This window comes from Pseudoliparis swirei, chromosome 20 (assembly GCF_029220125.1).
Source record: "Pseudoliparis swirei isolate HS2019 ecotype Mariana Trench chromosome 20, NWPU_hadal_v1, whole genome shotgun sequence".
NCBI lineage: Eukaryota > Metazoa > Chordata > Actinopteri > Perciformes > Liparidae > Pseudoliparis > Pseudoliparis swirei.
Genome location: NC_079407.1, coordinates 23,185,292 through 23,208,260, shown reverse-complemented (window position 1 = coordinate 23,208,260; position 22,969 = coordinate 23,185,292). Strand labels below are relative to the sequence as shown.

At 43.9% G+C, this 22,969-nt stretch overlaps 2 protein-coding genes across 4 annotated transcripts in view; both read left to right on the top strand.

Moving 5' to 3' along the window:
* Positions 1-9,284, top strand: part of ppp1r37 (protein phosphatase 1, regulatory subunit 37) — a 49,080-nt gene extending 39,796 nt beyond the window's left edge. Inside the window, exons 9-13 of one of the 2 annotated variants that reach the window (XM_056440406.1) lie at positions 2,172-2,313; positions 2,419-2,585; positions 3,429-5,091; positions 5,219-5,304; positions 6,855-9,284. In XM_056440406.1, coding sequence (XP_056296381.1) covers positions 2,172-2,313; positions 2,419-2,585; positions 3,429-5,091; positions 5,219-5,295 — 2,049 coding nt within the window. In that variant the 3' untranslated portion in view covers positions 5,296-5,304; positions 6,855-9,284. Of the gene's footprint in view, positions 1-2,171; positions 2,314-2,418; positions 2,586-3,422; positions 5,092-5,218; positions 5,305-6,854 lie in introns of both variants that reach the window. The other variant, XM_056440405.1, reaches the window with a different exon arrangement.
* Positions 9,285-9,381: 97 nt separating this feature from the next.
* On the top strand, positions 9,382-22,184 carry LOC130210312 (uncharacterized). Of its 2 annotated transcripts, none has more exons than XM_056440407.1 (6): positions 9,382-11,771; positions 17,605-18,195; positions 19,343-19,612; positions 20,213-20,442; positions 20,579-20,766; positions 21,360-22,184. In XM_056440407.1, exons 1-6 carry the CDS (start codon positions 11,729-11,731, stop codon positions 21,730-21,732), a joined length of 1,695 nt encoding a protein of 564 aa, XP_056296382.1. In that variant the 5' UTR covers positions 9,382-11,728; the 3' UTR covers positions 21,733-22,184. The 2 variants fall into 2 exon arrangements, with proteins under 2 accessions (XP_056296382.1, XP_056296383.1); XM_056440408.1 differs by lacking the exon at positions 9,382-11,771 and adding an exon at positions 16,336-16,895.
* The last annotated feature ends 785 nt before the right edge of the window (positions 22,185-22,969 follow it).

The following is a 22,969-nucleotide window of genomic DNA, read 5'->3' as shown; positions in this document are numbered from 1 at the left end:
CTTGTCCACACCCGGGATACGTGTGGTTTATTTTACCGATAGTTTACCCAGTCAAACAAAGAGATTGTCACTGAGGATAATCTGGTTAAAACAAGATTTGAACATATATAATTTGCTGATGCAGCCTTTTAACCTCCTTAGAATCTGATGCAAGACAAGAAATATGAATGACTCATTTTCATTGATAGAAATCATCACGTCCGAGTTGACTGGACACAGTCTTGGCTTTTTAACCACTGAAAATGTTCCAAACATACCATAAATAAGATTGTTGAATGACTAATTTGCACTGTTTCTAGTTCACATTATTCCTGTTTATTGAGACCGTTTTATGAGATGAGATTATCTTTTGTGAAGCTTGGATGTTGCTCACGTTTGACCAGCTGTTAAGTCAGAAATTGGCTACATATTTCTTTTTAATCCCAATATCGTTCACAAACAAGAGACGTCTTTGCATAACCTAACATCGCTGTGAGTAATTATATACAAAAAAACAGTTTTGTAACATTCAGCTGTTATTACATTCATCACCATCTGTGGAGGCAGTAAAATGTTTCTAAAAGTAATCTTCAGGAAGTGGAATGAAGTAACTTATAACTGTTGATCGGATCAGGGAGAGCTATAATGAGCATTTTGATTGGCTCTCGGTGGCTCTCCACATGTCGTAGCTAACAGTGCACACTATGGCGAGAGGTCTAACAGAGCCGACGGTGTTTACCTGAGGGGGGAGCGTGACGCCCGGCAGCGTAGGTGACTTGTGTCTGTGAAAAGCACGATACAGGGTTCGTACGGTCATGGAAAACCTGGAAAAGTCATGGAATTTTAAAATTGTCATTTCCAGGCCTGGAAAAGTCATGGAAAAAACTTAAATCATAAAAGTTTTGGAAAAGTCATGGAAATGTTTATTTACGCCGAGTTTGAAATAATTAATGTTTTTTTTAAAGAAAGACGCTCAAAATATAAGCCGGCGTACGCTCTCAATATCGCACAATTTTCTAAATTGTTCATGTTTATACCGAGATTTCAGTTTGGTCATGGAAATTTGGTTTACAGTCATGGAAAAGTCCTGGAAATCCATTGGTCAAAATGTGTAAGAACCCTGACTATATCCATTCATTTAGCTTTACTTACTTTTACATTATCGGCCGAAACCACCGTGTGAGAGCCGACCAGTGGGGCGCGCTCCCGATGCACTGAGAGCACACGGCCGACACGGCCCGAGTAAACAAAGCAAGGACGAGCTTGAAGGAGAGTGTCTTTGTTCTCTAGTTGGCTTGACATTACTCCACTGTATCTTTGACAGAGCAAATAGTTGTTTGCTGCTCTAATAATGTTCAGGGTCATATTCAAAGCGCCCTGAAAGATTTTAATAAACCCCAAACAAACACAACTCTCTAAAGCATCGAAGACACATTTTGACCCAGGAAAAACCCTGACCGTGATTACTCATATCCTCCGGCCCCTGACTTTGCCTCAATTTCAAGAACCGGCCCCAGCTCCAAACTAATTGAAGAGCCCTGCTGTATGGGCTGCTTTAAAAAATTGCAAAATTAAGAGTATACCCACTTCTCCAGGGACCACTACACCACTGTGTACAAGTACAGAGCAACGAAATGCAGTTTGGCATCTAACCAGAAGTGCAGCAGAAAGTATCATAATAAATACATGATATACAGGTTATAAATAATGCGGAGATATAAATATATATTTCTGGGGTTGCTAAACTAGTGCAAATATTCAGTGCATATTAACTCGATAGTGCAACAAACACTAAGAGATGACATAAAGAGATGAGGCCGGTACAGTGGCAAAATTAATACAGGAATAGAGATTTCTTGCACAGTAATAAAAAAGCAGCTTATATAACTCAAACCACTCTCGCACTCACCGAGACGTTAAAGCAACCAAAAGGATCATTGAAAGAAGTGTAAAGCGTCAGTCGTACTTTACATGTTCTGCAGACGTGGACCCGGTTCCATTCATACGTCGACTGAGAGTCCGCGTTGGCAAAAATGACATAATACACAGATTTCATGAACACATTTTACACACGATGGTAGCACCAGTTAATCACAGTATTTGTATCATATAAGTGACTCCACTGCTTCTACCATTGCTAAATACACGTCTCTCCTCTCCTCTCTTCCCCGCCCCCCCCCCCCCCCCCCCAGCCATGCACCCAGAGTCTAGAGACTCTGAATCTCGGCCATAACTCTCTGAGTAACGAAGGGGTCCACAAGCTGAAGGACGGACTGATTTCCAACCGCTCCGTGCTCCGACTCGGCCTCGCCTCCATCAAGCTGTCCTGCGAAGGTGAGAATCGGCGCAGCTCCTCGCGGACGATGTTCGACCGTCTCGTTTTCCTTTCCTTTTTTTTTTTTTGACTTACTCGTTTCGTCTGTTCAATCCGCGCTACAGGAGCTGTGGCCGTGGCTGAATTTATTGCCGAGAGCCCCCGACTGCTGCGTCTCGACCTGCGAGAGAACGAGATCAAGACGGGCGGACTGATGGCCCTGTCGCTCGCCCTGAAAGTCAACACCTCTCTGCTGCGACTCGACCTCGACCGGGAGCCCAAAAAGGAAACGGTGAGCATGCGGACACGGCTTGGGGAAGGGTTTCCAGGAGAGGAAGTAGAGGGAGGGATCATGCATGCGTTTCTGTTTAGTCAAACCCTAATATTATTCCTATATTTAGCCCAAATCCTCCATTGCTGCACTTAATTCTACTGAACATGGACCCTATAGAGACATTTGTTTTCACAGCGAGAATTTAGTAACATACAGATATAGACGGGACACAAAGTCTTAATGTATGGATTCATTAATTCAGCCCAGTGCACATCAGTGTCAGCGAAGTAAATCCCCAACACACCATCCAGCTGCAAATACTCAATACCGCCAAAATAATAGTTGAAATGAATCCTCATAAAATGCACAATGAACTCACCGTTGCTTATAACTACAGTGCCCAACTGTTTAAAGCAACATTTATCATTTTCTATTCATTCTTTTTTAAAGAAAATTGTAATGAAACTATGTATATATGAACGTTTTTTTTAACACGTACGTCTTCAGTAGGAATAAATATATTTGTGCTGAGGGCTACAGACGGGCTACAGAAGTCTGACTATTGAGAGATGGACAAAGTCAGCTTTGAGGTTCTCGATGGATTTGTTGACAGAATAATACGAGCTTTAAAGCCTTTTGTGATTTTTCGTGAAATGTTATGCCTTTTTATTAAATATCTAGCAGGGGAAAGAGATGGAGTGACGATGCAACAAGCGCTCCCGCTGTAGCTTTTTAGATGAATATATTACTGACAGCCTGAAGGGTTGCTTTGATTTCCTTTAATTTATTCTGATATTCTCGTGGTTTTCTGTTCCATGTTTGAGACGTGTATTTGTTCATGTTTTTTTTTTTAAGGTGAAGAGCTTCATTGAGACCCAGCGCGCCCTGCTGGCTGAGATCCAGAACGGCTGCAAGAGGAACTTCATCCTGGCGAAAGAAAAGGAGGAAACGGAGCAGAAGATGAGGCAGTCGGCATCCATGGCTGAAATCGCCACGGAGGATGGGACCAGAGAAGAAGAGGAGGAGGGACCGTCAACGGGGGAGAAAGTGGAAATAGTGGTGACAGACGGGGAAGAAAAAGGCGAAGCGACGAAGAAGGAAGAACAGTCGAGCAGCCGATCGCGAGAGAGCACCGAGACGAGCATCCCTCAAATGATCCTGGAGTCGGACTCGGACACCGAGGACGAGGAGGCGGAGGTGGTCACAAAGTCGTCGTCGTCCTCCTCGTCCGACTCTTCCGCTCGGTTCAACCGGACCAATCTTCAACCCCCGACGGCGGTCGCACAGCCTCCGCTCGGCGCCTCGTGCACCTCCTCCCCGCGACCCGTCTCGCCCGCCGGCGGGCCGAGCGCCGTCTCCGGCGTCACCGTGACCCAATCCACGGCGCCCCCGGGCACCCCTCCGTCTCCCGGTCGCTGCATCTCCGTCTCCAGTCCGGGGCGGGGCCACAAGATCTTCATGGTGACTCGGGTGGAGAGCCCCCTTGAGCAGCAGCAGCAGCAGCTACAAAACCAGAGGGGTCTCCCTGGAGCTCCCAGTCTCGGCGAACCGGCCTCAAAGAAGCCCGGAGGAGGGGACACGCCGCCGCCCTCGTCTCGAACAGCTGCACAAGCACAACCGACACGAGAAGGAGGCGTGAAGGCGAGCTCACCCGCTCCGTCAACCGACCCGACGCTCGCAGAGCGGAGGCCTGTCGCACACTCGGAGTCGGCACCGGGTGCTCCACGAGCGCCACCGCTGACAGAGCGGCCCACGGAGGATGCGAGCGCGAGCGCTTTAGATCTCGAAGCGACGGATACGTGTCGACCAGCACCGGCCACGCCTTCAGATTCCTCCTCGTTGCGGGCGGCGGCTCTTCAGCTCACCGAGCAGATCATGGAGAGCATTCAAACCCAGCGGTTTGAGCCCTCCTGTGTCGAGGAAAAGAAGGAAGATGAGGATGATGGTCACATAGAAGATGAGAGACGGGTGAGCACAGACGGAAGGCGTGAACCGAGTCTAACCCCGACGACTTGGACCCCCGCGGTCCAAACGCAGCGGCAGCTGTCGCCGCCTACTCTTGGAAACCTCCAGGGTGAGCCGGCGTCCGCAGCAGCGGAGAAGCAAACCGAGGAAGAAAAAGAGGATCCGCTTCTACGGGAGGAGCAGGAAGCGGCGGCGGACTTGTCGGAAATTGAAAAACGGCCAACCCGAGACGACCCGTGTCCAGAGCAGCAGACCGAGGAAGAGGAGCGGCCGGTCGAGCCCGTTCCCTCGGTCCAGGCTGATGAACCGGAGCCAGAGGAAACCTCGAAGGGTCCCGAACTCGCCCCGACGGAGTCCGAGTCCCCCGACGATGAGGATTCACCCGAGGAGAGCTCTGCGGACGAGGACGAGTGTTTTGCCGACGCTCCGGAGGAAGAGGAGGAGGAAGAGGAGGAGGAGGAGATTGGCTCGGCGCTACCCAACGGCCTGAAGCCGGAGTTCTCCCTCCATCTCATCGATGCCGAAAGCTCCAAGCCAGGCAGCTGTGTGATGGAGCACGGTGAGGCGCCGTCATCACTGATCTCTGCTGGTTTAGGTTGTTTTTTTAGATAAATAAAGTCACGTGTGCAGTCGGTTTACGGTCTAAAAACCCTGTTTTGATAACGTGTGTCGTGTGTGTCATGCAGTGAGTGTCACCTGTGGACAAGACCTGGAGGAGCTGCTGCTAGAAGCCAGTTTGGAGACGGGTAGAGTGGCACCATGAGGGCGTGAGGTAAATATTTATTAGGGATGCACCGATCTGATCGGCGCCGATATTCCCATTATCGGTTTTGATCGGCGTTCTCAAAACGGCCGATCAGATGACGTAACATCTGCGAGAACTATCAGACGTTTCAATCGCAGCGCATCGCAACGGAGACGATGCGCCCGGCGAGGGCCGCAGAGTGAGAGGTCCACGAGGGGATCCTCACCACCGAGCGGCGTCCCCGTCCCCCGAGTTGAATCTCTGGGTCGACTCAGCCGACTCTCACATGTCTGCCCCTAGAGACTGATGTTGACGGTAAACGCATTCCATCGGGAGCTAAGAGGGTTTTGATAAAGTTAGCGGAAGGATTTAAGTGACAACATCGGGTTTTGCAAAGTTAGTGGAAAGAACCACGTGAAACAACATCCGTTTTTCAAAATAAGATGTCGACAAATCATACACGAACATATAAAAGTAAACAATGAACTGATTTTGTATCTTTATAGATCGTTTCTGAGATTTAGCTTAAATTATGCTAACATTAAAACATTTTTACTGTACCAAGGAAGAGTTTATAAAAATAAGTCAGACTTTTGTATGTTAAAAAAAGTCCTGTATATAGATCTCCCCAAGAGTTCCAGGAAATGAATGATGCAGATGTGTTCCATACATATCTGAAATCCCCTACAATAGCAATCAATCAATTTTAATGTATCAATTAGGACATTTTTCAAAGTAAAAGTCCTAAATGTTTAAAGAAATCGGTAATTTCTTTAATGTTTGAGTTGCTTTATATATGTATTTCCTCATAGTCCTAGGCAATAATGCTACACAATAAATAGAATGCTTCAATCGACACGGTGATCGGTATTATCGGTGATCGGCAGATACTGATTTCAGTGATCGGCATCAAAAACCTGATCGGTGCATCTCTAATATTTATCTATACGTTCAATACTCTTCTTATTGACTTCATGCTGAACATGTAGGTCTGAACACAAAATGTCATCAAATAAAACCTCATTTCAACGAGTCATCTCTTCTTCTCCTTTAATTGAACCGTTGTTCTTCCTTGAAAGAAAACCTCTTTGGTGTGTATTTGGGTGTCATGGCCTCCGTGTTTGATCGTGACCCCCTAACCAGGAAGTAGAATTCATACGGACCATTTTCAAAGTAAAAGCTCTGGCCATTTTTTCTCTCGGGTGACATTGTCCTCGCCGATGTAACAAACAAACTAAAATAAATAAATATGGGTCCAACGGGGAGAGAAACCGGTTTTCTTGGTAACAACCTGTTTTTCTTCTATCAGTCAGTTTTTCTGCCGACTACAGAGATTCTCTTGACCTTTTTTTGAACGTTGTCAAAATGCATTAAACACTGAAGGGACTCAAAGTGATGCTGCTGCAGCCGTGTGGACGAGCTCCACGGCGCTTCAGGCTGTTCATGTATTTTCTGCGTTTTATTGACAATGTGGGGCACAAAAAGTGTTTTAATGAAGATTTTATTGATAATTCGGTGAGTTTGACGAATGTTCTCGTGCCACGTCAAGTAACGATTCATCTCTCTGACTTCACCAGGAGGACTCCGTTTGTCTGGCTCGACCGCGCGACCGGTTGCCCTGCAATGTTTTTGTTGTTTCTTTGACGTTACCGCCAACACAACCTTTTCCTTAACGGACAGAAGACCCGGTGCGACCGTCGAAGAGCTCTCTCTGACAATACAAACCAATCATGGAAAGAAAACGGGACAAAATCAACTCCTGGAGCGTCGCCGGGACAAACGAGGAACCCTCTGCATCCACATCACATTGACCACTGACACACACACACACACACGTGCACATTCTGAGGAAGGGGAGGAAGAGAAAGAACATCACCATGTTGTATCACTACATTTAGTTAAATCTGCAATCTTTTCACACAAGCAGCCGCCTGTGAGAAGGAAGAGCGCCGGGGGAGGAAACACTAACCAAAGACAGAGCATCCCGCTCGCTGCTCTCGTGTAGATGGCCACTGTAGTTGGGGAAATATCCAGCAATTTAAGTTTATTTTCTTCATTTTTTTTTCATAAAATACATCCACAAAGACATAACGGTGATAATAAGAATAGCGCGGTTGACAGAATATCGGTGACGGACCCCGCCGAGCCCACCTGCTGGCTTTAAACACCCGGAGGTGGAAGTAGGTCACATATCGAATGCTTTTATATCTGAGGAAGATGTTAACGTGTCTGTTTTAAATGTCAATGCTGTTTGTCTTGTGTCCCCGCTCCCGAAGGTGTGTGTGGGGGGGGGGGGGGCGAAGCTCTTAAGGGACCTCTTCCAAAGTGACCTCCCTCTTTGTATGTGTTCTCATCCTCCGCTCACTTTGGCCCCTCAGGAATCGGCGCCCCCCCGCCGTAACCGTCTCCACTCGCCCTTTTTTTTTTTTTTTAAAGCGACGGTCGTTAGTTTAGCTTTCGGCTGGAAAAGACGGAACATGTCCGCTTTCCGGTTGAGTTACTTCCATCTTCTTTTTTCCCCATGATTCTCTGACTTTCCGACACAATCACTGCTCCGTTCCACCGGTCACTGTCGTGTAAAAACTCTTTCAAGATAAGCAGCTCTGTGTGTGTGTCGCCGTCTCTTCCTCCTCCCGGCGCCGTTGCCTTGACAACTCACCACTTCACATTTGGTCCTATTTTTTGTTTGGACTGCTTTGAGAAAACTTTGTTATTTTCTATTTATTTTATAGCTTTAAGAGACTTTTTGTTCTGACCCCCCCCCCCCCCCCATTTTCTTCTTCTTCACCCCCATCATCATTTTATCTTTTTTTTTTTCATTTTGGGGCGTTGCTTTTTAAAGATTAACCCCATAGTGATGTATATTTCAGATTCAAAGTAGAGCAAATATTTTGTTTTTGGGGGGGGGGGGCGAGGGTGGGGGGGGGCAGTGTAATCTATGTTGGAAGGAAAAGGTGAATATGATTGGATGGTCGACTCTGGGTGCAGGAATAAAAGCAAACACAAGGGTGCAGCAAAGATATTTGTTCTCATCAAAGTCCTTTTAACTCCAGCCTGCTGGGTGCCGCTGTGGCCACCTGGGGGGGGGGGGGGGGGGCGTGTTGTTTTCCCACACAGGAAACAGAAGTACAGGACCCACCCTGCAGCAGCTGACGTCTTGAATTTTCCAAATCAAGAACTTAAGCATCTTTACATGAACTTCATGCATGTTCGTGAGCAGAGCTGCTTTGTGTTGGTTGTGTGTTTATTTCTTTTCTTAATTAAAAGGAGCAGCATTCAACCCCTCCTGCTGCTCGTCACCCAACGGATAGTCCCCCCCCCCCCCCCCCACGCTGTTTGTTATGCTTTCATTTTTAGAAATTTTTAATAATAATTTGTTAACTTAATTGAAAAAGTGCTGGTAATCACAAAGATGTGTATGAAATGTGTTCCTCTCAAATAAATGCATGTAATGACTAAATGATTATGACTGAATGTTTTCAACGTCTGAACTGGGACAATGTGAGCGGGTCAAGTTCTGTTGGGATGTTTGGAGGCAGCCGGTGACCCTTCATGTGATCTTTGAGACCTCCGCTAAATGTTTTAAAATATAGAAATTCTCTAAAAACATTATGGGTTTAAAAAGTAGTCTATTTAAAGGTGAGTTTTTATTTTCATACCCAAATTAGCAACAATTCCATCTGCTGTGATTCAGTCTGTCGTGTATCGTTTCATTATATTTCACCGCCGGTCACGTTGTGTAGCAGAACTTTAGGAAAATCAAGTTTCTTGGTCGAAAAATGTATGTTTAATATATTTTCCGAGTTTCCTCCACTGTCTCATATTTAATTGTTCATGTATCTGTTGTTGCATGTTATATCTGTTGAAAACTCATTCCTGTAAAGCACAAACATATTTTTGATGACTCATCTTGAACCCTCAGTGGATACATTTATTCTATCCATTGTAAGTTGGGGTGATCGGACAAACCCGTAAATAATAATAAAAAAACAACAGTTGGCATTTAGGATGGCAAAACCCTTTGTTCCAGAGTATGTGACTGAGTAACGTGTTAATGAGCAAACATTGTGTCATTGAGCAACCTGCAGTTTACTTGATGTGCGAAGCAGCACCTCGTTTTTGTTTATCTGTTGTTATGGATACCAGGAACATAAATTTTAAAAAAAGAAGGATCACAGAAGGACAATTTCACAGTTCTCCCCCTCTTTGTTGAAGCCATCAGGCAAATTCCACCTAATTTAAACATTGTTGAAACCTCCCTTTTCTTGTTGCTGGCCAGGCCGACATTTCTGGGTATCCCACAATGCCTTGCAAGTTGATTTGCTCGTGTTCACATAAAAACAGAGCTTTGCGTTGTGCCTTTTCTTCGTGGGTTTTTCACCTCATGACCCGCTTTCACCCGCCTGGGAATGTCACTCATGCGTTGCCTGCGACATCGGGTCACGCTATTGGCATGAAGAGACTGAACAGAACATACAGGATAAATATTTAAAGTCAACATATGTTTCTAAAAGGAAGATTAAAAGGATAACGCATGCAAAAAACAAAAAAAAAGATGTGCTTAAGCAACCCAACATTTTTCTTTTTTCAGAAGTTCCTCTTAATCTTTTATGTATTATGTTTCACCCTTAGCATGAACTCTTCAGTAACACTTAGTTCTTCTGTTTAGCAACATTTATTATCCAAACTCTCGGTTAAAACAAACATACGATGTGTTTTCTTCAGCCGGCTTATCGCACCTGCCCTTGACACGCCCCTCTCTTACAGAGACAACGCCCCTCTCTTAAAGAGACGGCGCCCCTCTCTTAAAGGGAAAGCGCCCCCTCGTAAAGGGACAACGCCCCTCTCTTAAAGAGACAGCGCCCCTCTCTTAAAGGGAAAGCGCCCCCCCTCGTAAAGAGACAGCGCCCCTCTCTTAAAGGGAAAGCGCCCCTCTCTTAAAGAGACAGCGCCCCTCTCTTAAAGAGACAACGCCCCTCTCTTAAAGGGAAAGCGACCCCCTCGTAAAGAGACAGCGCCCCTCTCTTAAAGGGAAAGCGCCCCTCTCTTAAAGGGAAAGCGCCCCCCTCGTAAAGAGACAACGCCCCTCTCTTAAAGGGAAAGCGCCCCTCTCTTAAAGAGACAGCGCCCCTCTCTTAAAGGGACAACGAGCACTTTCCTACCTTTAGGTATTGATGCTATCAGCGTGGTCAATTTCATAAAAACAAGGTCCCTGAAGGCATCGCTGTTTACCGCAGTCTGAGGAGAGGGAGCCTTCAGCTCGGTGGCTCTCACGAGAAAATGTGTCGTCGCGTCTTTGAGCTCAGAGACTTTAAACATCCGTCATGTGCTGTCGTGTGTCATACTGGACCGTACAATACGATTGAAATTGTACACATATTCTACATACACATTCTGGAAAGATGAGGTGGACTCATTTATGTTTATCTTTGTAACGTTACACATGTATTTACTTTTTGGAGTCAAATTTATTAAGTCAATTATAATTATTAAGTTTGCTGATGAATAATTTCTGATCAGGTGTCAGATGGACAGGTGCCTCCATCGAGGGAATATTGATTCCTTTGAGAATCTGAGTGAATTTGAGCTACACTAATACATACTATACTAATACAATTTGATGGCTCACACATATCTGCACTAATTTTGTTTTGCACGTTGTTTTGAAAAGATATGCAGTGTAAAACTCTTAATTGCTAAATATTTGAACTTGTTTTGTTTAGTTTTTCACAGTTTGCACTTATTGTTATGAGACAAATTTCCCCTTGGGGATTAATAAAGTATATATCTATTTATCTATTATCTTGAAAAGATATCCAGTGCAAAACAGGTTAATTGCAGCCACAATAAGCTATTTGCCAAATATTTTTTTATTTTTTTTAATGACTATTTACATTGTTTTTGTCTGATTGGAGTAATCTGTTTTAATTAAAAATGAATGCAATTTTCTTTAATCTATTATTTGAAAAAGCACAAATGGAGGACTTGCACAAAGTTGTTATTTCAATAAAAATTCAACATGGACCATTTAGTTACAATTGTGTTTGTGCGGCGGGGCACAAACATTCTTCTTCCTCCGAAGTGGGCGTGACTCAAAGAGTTTGAGAAGCCCCAGTGGGCGGAGCTCCGCTCCCATCCATCCTTCATGTGGTCTCTTGTCCCGTTAGCAGCAGAACCATCCAACATCCCCTCATCACGGAGCTCTTGTCCTGGTCGACTCTCGGCGTCTGGTAAGTTGTTTTCCGGTCCAAGTCAACAATAGAAACGTGGGATCCTGTATCCCACAACGCTGCCGTCTGAACTCCACCGAGGTCACACCGGACAACTCACTGTTCTTTCTCGTTTCCTCGTCAGTGGAGCCTGACTCGCAACATCGTCCAACTTCACATCGGCCTCTTCTATTTTACTGGAGTGGTATTTTATTCTTTTTTTTTCGACATCCAATGACCCAATGTTCCCTGCTGCCACACTAATACAGTGTGTACATCGGCCCGGTGGGTTTGGTTTCTCACAGTCCGGACACTTTCTTGGGTTTCGGACAACACGAGTTGTTCTGCTGAGTTTGAAATGGTCTGTCTTCTTCTTTTCTTTTATCTACTTGGTTGATGGCAACATGTGCCGTGAGGTTCTGCAGGGGTTCACAGGTCACTCTAGGCTGGTCATAGAGTGACCTGTGATCCTGCAGGTAAGGCTTGATGTCGGTACATACAGCATCGTCTTGTAACCCAATGTCTGCAAGAACTGGGTTTGTGTATTTCTTTTGGCTCTTGGACAGCACGGGTCAGTGAATATACGGTTCTGTAGCATCCTTCTCTAGGAAATGAGTCCTAAGGACTTGTCTTAAAGAGTTCAGTGACAGTTCTCCAAGTAACTCTTTAATCTAACTTCAGGTACAATAGACTGGATTACTGCTTCTACAATCTCACCTTCGTCAAAGCCTTTTTGTACTCCGCGTTCTATCTCTCTTACAAGGCTGGTGAAATTCAGTTTGTCTTTTTGTCCCATTTCACCAATTTGACCAGTCATCTTAAAATCCTTCCTGTCCATGGGATGCAGCTTCACGTTGTTTCTGGTCCCTACTGAGTCTCTATTCGTCTTGGCCTCTGTGGTGACAAAGCCGGTTGAGGTGTAGTACCATGTTCTGTCAATAGGGGGCGCCTCGGCGCTGCTTCTGGCTGTCCAGCCTTCATCCTTATGATGATACATCCTCCCCGCAGCGTCGTTAGTCCGTTGATCCAAAGCTCTGAGAGTCCTGCTTCCTCCACACCGGCAACACCTTCACTCTCCAGGTGACGTAGGCTCATCCTTCTCAGTACCCGACATGAAGATCTGATCTCCTCACTGGGCCGGAGAAGTCCTCGCTCCTCTCTTACTGCAGGGAGATCACTGAGTGATAAAGTTACACGTTTCTCCTCCACCGTCGCCAGTAGTGAGTCCCACTCACTGTTCATATTTATATTCTTTGGATAAACACACAGCTTAAAGAAAGCAAGAATGCTTTGTTTATATTCCCTCTTTTTCTTTTTTTCTCTCCTTTTTCTTCTTTTTTCTTTTTTTCTTCTCCGACCCAAAACACCAAGATGATGTTGCACCCTGAGCATGAACTCTACAATAACACTTCGTTCTTCTGTTTAGCAACATTTATTATCCAAACTCCCGATTAAAACAAGCATACAATGTGTTTTCTTCAGCCGGCTTATCGCACCTGCCCTTGACACGCCCCTCTCTTAAAGAGACAGCGCCCCCCTCTCTTAAAGAGACAGCGCTCTCTTCCAAAGGGACAACGAGCACGTTCCTCCCTTCATGTGCACAACACATGAGTTACCTTAAACACTCGTTATAAGAAATGGACACCGTTGAATTACATCAGGAAGATATATGAAATAACATGTCAAGGTGCTACACCTGCAATACATGTTGAATAATGTGTATTTCTTTTAATCTTTGAAAAAACTATTCCATCAAAACAAAAGAAGCGCTCACGCCCTTCTGTCTCCTGGCGGCGGGGGGTCGAGCAGGGTGGGACCTCTGCCCTGTGTGAGGAATTCCCCTCTGCACTAATCCACTCCCCCAATAAGGCTTTCATAATACAGAGTTGTGAGAGACAGAAAATAAAGGTCTCTCTTTAGTGTGAATATAGGAAGTGTGTGTGTAGACTAGAGCAACGGTTATTGTGTATAAGTGTCTGTTTTATATCACACTGCCGAGAAACATTGTGACACAGGCGGTGACGAAGGTCTCGGTTCTCCAAGCTTCACATGAGCACCGCGGGGTTTGGTTGGTTTGGTTGGATCCACGGACGGATTCATTTCCTCAGTCTGGGCGACAAGAAGCTGAGCCTGATTTGAGGTGGGCATGTTTTTTCTGCAGGGAGTCAAACGGGACCACAACAACTCTGTTGGTTCCGTTGCCTCCAAAGTGGACAAAATAAATAAATTATAGCAGCTTTAAAGAAGTCCTCTAAAAGATAAAGGAGCCGGCAGAGCTTCGTAAGTAAAACAAACAGCTTTGGGGGCAAAAGGTTGAGCCAAGCTGCCGTCTCTCTCTCTCTCTCTCTCTCTCTCTCTCTCTCTCCCAGGAATGTGCTGGCATGCTGGTGAACAGTAGGATTTATCCGTGGTGTCAGCCCGTATCTGGCCTGTTGATTCGCAGTCCAGTGGCGTGCAACAGAGCAGTGGCTGATGGGACTCATCGGTGGGCTTAGTGCTGAGATGCAGTCTGACTCTTCCCATCTCTTACGGCTGTGAATAAATGGTTTTTCCACAAAATATATAGCAGCTATTGCATAAAATTCCACTTTAAGCAGCTTTCAAGTGAGAATATAATTATCAAGCGAAGAGTTGTTCTTCCTCCTAATATAAAAGCAGTTGATATGAGCAACAAAATAAACTGTTTTCACTCTGTGTTTAGCTTATAGTCTGGTATGACCATTAGTGTATGTGGCTAATGTTATTAAATGTATACATGTTAAAGGTTTTATATGTGACATTCAGGACCACGAGGGACAGCAGAGGACAGATACAGGACAACATTCCTGACCACTGCATTTAGACTTTATAATAAATCACCAGATCCTCCTCCAATTGAATCAAGATCATAAGTTCCTTGCAGCGCTTTCACTATATACTTTAGATACACTTATATGTACTATTATATATATATATCTACACACACTGCATTTCATTTTATTAAATGTAATATGTCCTGCTCTGCTATTTTATTGTATTGTATATATTGTGCTTTGCTTGCTGTTCCTATACAAATAAATTCTCCGCTTGGAATGAAAAAAGTTTATATATATATATATACACTACCGTTCAAAAGTTTAGGGTCACTTAGAAATGTCTTTATTTTTCAAAGAAAAGCACTGTTTTTTCAATAAAGATAACATTAATCAAAAATACACACTATACATTGTTAATGTGGTAAATGACTATTCTAGGTGGAAACGTCTGGTTTCTAATGAAATATCTCCAGAGGTGTATAGAGGCCCATTTCCATCAACGATCACTCCAGTGTTCTAATGGTACATTGTGTTTGCTAATCGCCTTAGAAGACTAATGTCTGATTAGAAAACCCTTGTGCAATTATGTTAGCACAGCTGAAAACAGTTATGCTGGTGATATAAGCTCTAACTGGCCTTCCTTTGAGCTTGAAGTTTGAAGAACAAAATTAATACTTCAAATATTAATCATTATTTCTAACCTTGTCAATGTCTTGACTATATGTTCTATTCAATTTTCAATTCATTTGATAAATAAAAGTGAGTTTTCATGGAAGACTCGAAATTGTCTGGATGACCCCACACTTTTGAACGGCAGTGTATATTGTGCTTTGCTTGCTGTTCCGATACAAATAAATTGGAATTAAAAAAGTATATATCTATATTAGTGATGGTGAGATGAAGCCTCATGAGGCATCGAACCACTTCAGCCAATTGGTTCGAGAAAGGGTTCATTTCTCGAAGCTTCATGTGCTCACGACACCACCTACTGGCCAAGTATATAATCACAGGCAGCTGTATCTGAACCACATAATGTGATGCAGGGCTCTCAAGTTTTGAAGACAGGCAAGCGTGAGATTTCCATCAGCACCCGATACAGCTGACCGTTGCGCGCGCCGGCATCGAGCCGAAAAGAGTTGTTGACGGGGGGGGTGCTAGTGACTATTTTTTTGCTCCATCCCAATGCGCGCAGACCGGCGTCGGAGCTCTGCAGCGGAACAATCGATCGGCGTATTGAGCACCCCTGCATTCAAGCATTAAATAGCCAGAGGTTTTTTCAGCGTGAGGAATTCGATGTGTGGCGGGAGTGCGTGAGATAAGACCGAAATGCGTGAGTCTCACGCTCAATGCGTGAGACTTGAGAGCCCTGGTGATGCATTGAATTTGTGTGTCTGTTATGGCTGTTGGGAGTGACTATGAATTACAAAAATGTATGACCAAATCATTTCTGTACATAAATTATCACATATGTGCATAATAACATATTTTTTGAATGTATTCTGTGTGTACATTTTCCAAAAATGGTAGTATCATATGATATGGCAGGTTGTGTAATAATGTTATAATGTCACTTTAGGAAAATGGCATGGGCTTAAGCAGGCAGAGGACAGTGAACGTGTGTGTGTGTAACTAGGAAGAGGGGACTGAATATGGTTGTGTAACTTGGACAGTGATGTACAGGACAAGGGACATTTTATTCATTTTTATTCAGAAATAACAGTTTCTCAACAGTTCCATCTTATCACCTATCCTTCTCTCCTCACTCTCCTAACTCTCCAAACTATCTCTCTCTCTAAACTCTCCAAACTCTCAACCAACAACCCACATGTTGAATGGAGCCTGAGGGGTTTATATTGCTGTCAAACCTCCCAGCAAAATCTGAACCACTTCCCGAAGCAGTCACGTGGTACAGCCGGGCAGCGAGGCTTCGGACGTCATCATTTTTGGCTCCTCCCCTAAATGAAGCAAGCCTCGATACGCGCTTCGAGGAAACGCCCCCTCCATTACTCGACACACGCTTCGAAGCGTCGGCACATCTCGTAACAACACTAATATAGCCCACGTGGTGTATATACACCACCATACACCACGTGGGCTGCCACAGGTGTATAGAGTCTATTAAACCCATAAGTTCCTATATGGACCTGCCTCGTCTTCACTGCTCCCCCGTGAGATGCTCCTGCACGCTGATTGGCTGTGAGAGTACAAACAAATTGAGACGGTCAAGACTATAGTTTCATTATTTTTTACGTCGGTACTTAAAGCTCGTCGGTACCTGACTCTGCCTTTGCAGCCCTCTGTTCTCTTTTTTTATAACCTTATGATCCGGTTATGTAATCCTTGATAACACAATGGGGATTTAATTAATACGTGCAAATTAGCTTCACTGGGTGAATCTGGGTGGGCTCTGTGATACAGGGATGACTGGGGAGAGGACGGCACACACACACACACACACACACACACGGGGCTCACATGACTGTGATTAGTGCCGCGCAGTGTGGTGGGACAGAGGTGGTGAGAACGATGAATTACATTTTTTAGGATTTCGGCTCGCACACATCCAACAACTCCACTTTTTTATTGCTTCCCGAGGTTCTTCCGCTTTTCTGGGGTAATTCAACTTTATATAAACGGGAAAAAAGTGTACATGTATTGCATTTGTCTTTAATTTGGATTCCCCGGTTATGCTCGAGCAAATAGTTTACTGTGCGTTAAATGAATATAAGTTTTTTCATGTTCAGATAAAAAGTGTGAAAATAATCTGTTATAATCCAATGACAAAAGTAATCATTATGCATAGGTCAATTTCAGAGTAATATATTATATTTCTGATGCATTATCTATACTTTCATGTTTCAGATGGTAACGGTGGGGTGGATCAATATCCTCTTATCTTCGCCTATAATAATACATAATCATGTATTTGTTAGTTATATTTTGCATTTTTAATCTCAATCTGAAAACTAACTTTTATCTCAAGTTATTAAATCACTGTCGTGGAGTAAAAAGTAAAACAGACTTGTGTATATACTTTCAGAAAATCAAAAATGAAAGTGCTTTAAATTGTACAGGATTTAATAACTGAAGAGCGCTGGTGTAATGAATTCAGAATAAATGTTTTTTTAAGTAATGGAAAGTAAAACATTTTCTAGAATTTATTTTAGTGCATTAACATCCATTCATATTTATAATGGCCAGATTTGCACAGAGGAGGCTGTAAAAACAAGTGTGTGTGTGTGTGTGTGTGTGTGTGTGTGTGTGTGTGTGTGTGTGTGTGTGTGTATATATACAAGTATTCTACTGTGGCTTTATCCTCTCAGCTGCAGGTATGAGGGTGCTGCACTGGTGCATGCTGGGAGTGACCATCCTGCTGCTGCTCTGCGAGGTCACCATCAGTCAGCTGTGCAAGTCCCTCATCACCTTGGTGGATGGTTTCCACACGCTCTTCATCCTCTTGCTTATGGCTCCTCCTCCTCCTCCTCCTCAAACGGCAACCATCAAAAAGCCGCCGCTCCCCTCTTTGGATCCCTCCACATCTCCTCCACATGGGTCCTGCTCTCCAGCAGAGCTGCCCTCCATCCTGCCTGCACAGTCATCCATTGAGCCTCCAGCCGGGGCCCGGGCTCAGGGGCCTCCGCGCTGTGGCGTGTCCTTCCCCAGCTGCCGGCTTCAGCCTCTGGGGGCTTTCATTTCCGCCCTCCTCCTGACCTTTCTGTGTCTCACCTACTTCATGGAGATCATCAGCCTTTCCCTGGAGCCACACCCAGCGCGGCGGCCCCTGCTGCTCGTGGTGGTCGGAGCCGCCAGTCTGCTTTATAAGTTGCTGGTGGTCCGGCTGAACTGGGACCAGCTGCAGAAGGAGAGGGCCAAAGCCGCCTGGAACCAGTCTCACCTTGAAGAGACCCACACAGGTGACACATCAGGCTCCACTGTCACTTTGACAGTACAACCAGAGTTGGTTTAAATCTGTAATCTGGCGTAATTATTATGGCTGTAATTAATGTTTTTTATTTACAGTCAGTTAGTCACTTTCAAATGCCTCGTATATTAGTTATACGCCATTAATAAGACATTTTAGTCTGCTAGGTTGTGGTGGATGTTGCCCTCCTCCCAGTTTTCAGTTTGGATGCTTAGTTACCGTCATGCTGTATCTATTAGATTAGATTAGATTCAACTTTATTGTCATTACACATGTACAAGTACAGAGCAACGAAATGCAGTTTGGCATCTAACCAGAAGTGCAACAGAAAGCATCATAATAAATACATGATATACAGGTTATTAGCACCTTTACCACATTTCTGTACACACTACCACCTTCTGTATGGTGTTTTCTTTTATATTTTGCATTTTTTTCCTTCATATTATAGTGTTATGTCTAAACTGTTGACTGAGAGCCCTGCACAAGAGTTCCAACGTGTCAACAGATGGCAAATAAACCTTAAAACCGTGTTAGCTGAAGCTCCACATCTACCAGGCATCCAGTTCCAGCTGGTTACGAATATAAATAGTATATTTACCTTTGCATTGAAAATGCGGAAGGTTATGTTTTGATCGCCGTGTATTTATTTATTTATTTATTTGTATGCGTGTTATTCGCGTAACAAAAAAAGTTTAAAACCGAATCGCATGAAATTTGGTGGGATGATTGTTTATTATCCGGGGACCATTTGATTAGATTTTGGGATCGATCGGGTCAAAGGTCAAGGTCATGAAAAGGTCAAAATCTTCTTTTTACCATAGCTCGGTCAATTTATATCCAATTGGCATGCAACTAATGCCAAAATGTTCATAATTCAATGCCCAATTTTGTGATATGCGAAGGTATGCGCTCTACCGAGTGCCCGTTCTAGTATAATCTTATATTAGTCAGTCGTTCAACGTGGGATGACCACACCTTTAGCTGTACGACAGAATAATGAGTGTGCCTGTGCAGGTGATGCTGTGGTGTACAGACAGATTTCACTTTGAAGTATCTGCGTGTGTTTACTCAGCTGTAAGGAGCATCACACAGGAGCCATGTTTGTTTTCTCATCCCTCTGTTGGACGCCCACACAGTCTCGGCCGCAGAGGAAACCAAAGGCCGGGCCGAGCCGGGGCGAGTCCCGGACGACGTTCAATCCGCCGCGGACCACTCGCTCCACCACGGGGCCCTTGTCCTCTGCAACCCGGGAACCTCCAGCGTCCCCGACGCCGACTCTCATCCTGCCCGGCAACAGCCGTTCCTCCTCCTTCGTGCGTCAGCTCAACAGGACAGCGAGCTGAAGGTTCGCCGGCGTGAGAGTCGTTCAGATGACGCCACAGACGACGCCTGCGTGGAACATATTGGTGAGAGAGCTTGTCCCCTGTCGCCTTTTATTCACTTTAGTGTCTTCAAAAGGAGCCACGTGAGAATCAAATGCACATATTTAAAGATCTGGTTTTCATATGTGACCAAATGAGATTATCTATTTGTTTGTTTTTAGTTTGAAGTGTTGCTGTACATATCTGAAGATCATTTCTTACTGTTTTCTCCCTCTTCAGACAGTCAACATGCATCTAATCCCAAAGTCTACAAGTCGTACATCACATATTATGTACATGTATTGGCCTTTTAAAAGCAGCTGGAATTGTCATTTATTTATTTATGTTATTTTATTTATTTATTTTTTCAAAAGGAACAGTATTTTATTTTTAAATATTTACTTGATTTTGTTAGCATTTGTTCATGGGACCTAAATGTTCTGAAAATATTGTATGAATAAATATAATTTAGGACAGCAATGACACTTTTGTGTTATCCTTTCGCCTTACTGTTAATTTACTCGTCTAGATTACTTGGAAGGATTACTGCATATTTCCATTTGTATTTCCATCATAACTTTGGTCTTAAATTTCATTTAGACGTGGTATTAAAAAGTCTTAAATTGAACTTGTTACTTCCTGTAGACACCCCGATGACCGCACCGAGCCGCCAGAGGCCGGTCGGCCTGCTGTCCTTCGTCCTCGTGGTGCAGGGCCTCTGCACCTCTCTGCTGGCTCTGGTCACCAGCCTGGTGACGCTGCTGCTCGGCCCTCAGCTCGTCCACAGCTCGGGAACCTTTGGCCTGCTGGTCTACATGGATCCTGCTCTCTCCCTACTGGCTGTGATTATGCTGATTGCCACGGCTGCACCACAGGTCGGTGTGTTCACGGCATGAATTTGATTGTAAACGTCGCTTTTAAGCATTTAGCTGAAGTTCTTATGAAGACTAAATTGATAATAATAAACACATCTGTGCTGCATCTGGATCCAAATGTGCACTGACTCTCCAGGTGTACAGGTGTGGACTTCTGCTGCTACAGGCCACGCCTCCACACATTTGCGCATCTGATCTGGGGCGAAGGATCACGAGTGTCCCCGGGGTGCAGGCCGTGCACAACCTTCACATCTGGCAGTTAACCGACTCGTTCGCGGTGGCCTCTGTGCACGTGCACTGCCACGCTGGCTTTCCGATGCACAGGTGAAGTGGGAAAGTATGTTTGGCTTCTGTATCTATGTTTAGGGTTAGTTGAAGTAAGTATCAGTTTTTAAAAATTCAAGCGACAATGTGTTTTGATTTCATTCGTTTTTTAAGAACAGACACATTTTTTGATAAGGAACGTATATTTTGGTTTGTGTTGGAAGCCGTACAGCTTTATAAATAAATAACCCTAAACATTACAAACTGGACATTGCATCTTTTTATTGCACACGTCGAAACTAAACCTGCATGATCTTTTTTCTTCTTTCTTTTTTTCTACCTCAATGTTTATTTTTTTTCTGGATTCTCTTTTGATTTGCTTCCCTCAGGTGTTTCAGTAAAAAAATAATCAGACATTTAAGTCTAGTTATCGCTGATTTTTATTATTATTATTTTTTTTTTTGATGGGCGACGGGGTCACTACATTGAACCCATTACCTCTCATCCTGTGTGTCTGCATCATTACAGGGGGTCGGAGACATCTTTTTTTATTTTATTTAAGAGCTGTAACTGGTTGGTTATCATATAAATGTTGTTTTGTCCAGATTCAAAACTCTATATTTCATTAATGCAGAATCCTTTCATATGTGCAGGTGTGCTGATCTGATGGCGGGGGTCACCAAGGTGCTGCAGAGTGTCGGCGTGAGCTGCTGCACCGTCCAACCGGAGTTCGCCTCCTGCTGCGGGTCCTCTGCAGGCAGTGAGGGGGACGCCTCACCTGTCATCCACAGAGAGGACCCCTCCCTGCCACCTCTTCTGACCTGCAGCCTGGCCTGTGGGAAGGCCTGCGCTGGTCATCTGTGTTGCTCCACCCGGGAGGAGGAGGAGGAGGAAGAGGAGGACGAGGAGGACGAGGACGAGGACGAGGAGGACGAGGACGAGGAGGAGACCGGCCCGCTGGCGCCACCAGCTGGGGAATCAAAGGAAGAGCCTCAGACGCTCGTCATCGAGAACACCTTCCTCTGACTGGAGCGGAATAAACGGATGAATGAGTAGAAGTAAAAGATGATGCGGAGGAATGAACAGATTTGAAAGTGTAATCTCTCCTAAAACACTGCTCGTCCAGTATATGTATAAATGTTGTGTTAGTTTGATGACATGAACATGGTGCTGCCTTAAAGTGAGGTTGTTCTCCTGCATTGTGCCATATATGTTTAAACAAATAATACTAAAGTGTGTCTTTTATTTTATTTTAACACAACACCAAATGTATCCCATTTGTCACAGCAACCAAAGAAAGTAGAAGAACTAATAAAGATATGTGATTTAATAAGCTACTGTATTATGAGTATCCACTTAACATATTAAACCCGGTGGTGAAAAGTAATAAAGTACATTTACTCAAGTACTGTACTCTATGAACTGGAACTTTAGTTCATTTTATGCCTCTTGTTCTACTCTATTAAATTTCAAACGCACCTCTTGTACCTTTTTTCGAGGCCAGTACACTTATTGTACAACTACAACTACTATCTTACAAATTAAGATTGAATATGTTAAACTAAAAGTTTATAAAATATGAGACTGTTACATAACAGTGTAGATAGGATAGGATAGTTCAGAATAGCTGCAACTCAACCCACTATAACATTGATAAGACTAGAACGGGCACTCGGTAGAGCGCATACCTTCGCATATCACAAGATTGGGCATTGAATTATGAACATTTTGGCATTAGTTGCATGCCAATTGGATACAAAGAAGATTTTGACCTTTTCATGACCTCGACCTTTGACCCGATCAATCCCAAAATCTAATCAAATGGTCCCCGGAGAATAACCAATCATCCCAACGAATTTCATACGATTCGGTTTAATACTTTTTGAGTTTTGCGAATAACACACATACAAATATATAAATACACAGCGATCAAATAATGCGAAGGTAATAAGATAATCCTTTATTATTCCCACAGTGGGAAATTTCAGGATCACAGCAGGGGGTGCACATTAGATAATTGATAAAAATAAAGATACAAATAAAACATAATAACAATACTAAATACTAAATCCCTCCATATTAATTATCCCTTACATATTAATGAATATATATATATATCCCTTACATATTAATTATCCATTACATATGAATTAATATATATATATATGTATCCCTTACATATTAATTAATATATATGTATATATCCCTTACATATTAATTATCCATTACATATGAATTAATATATATATTTATATATATATAT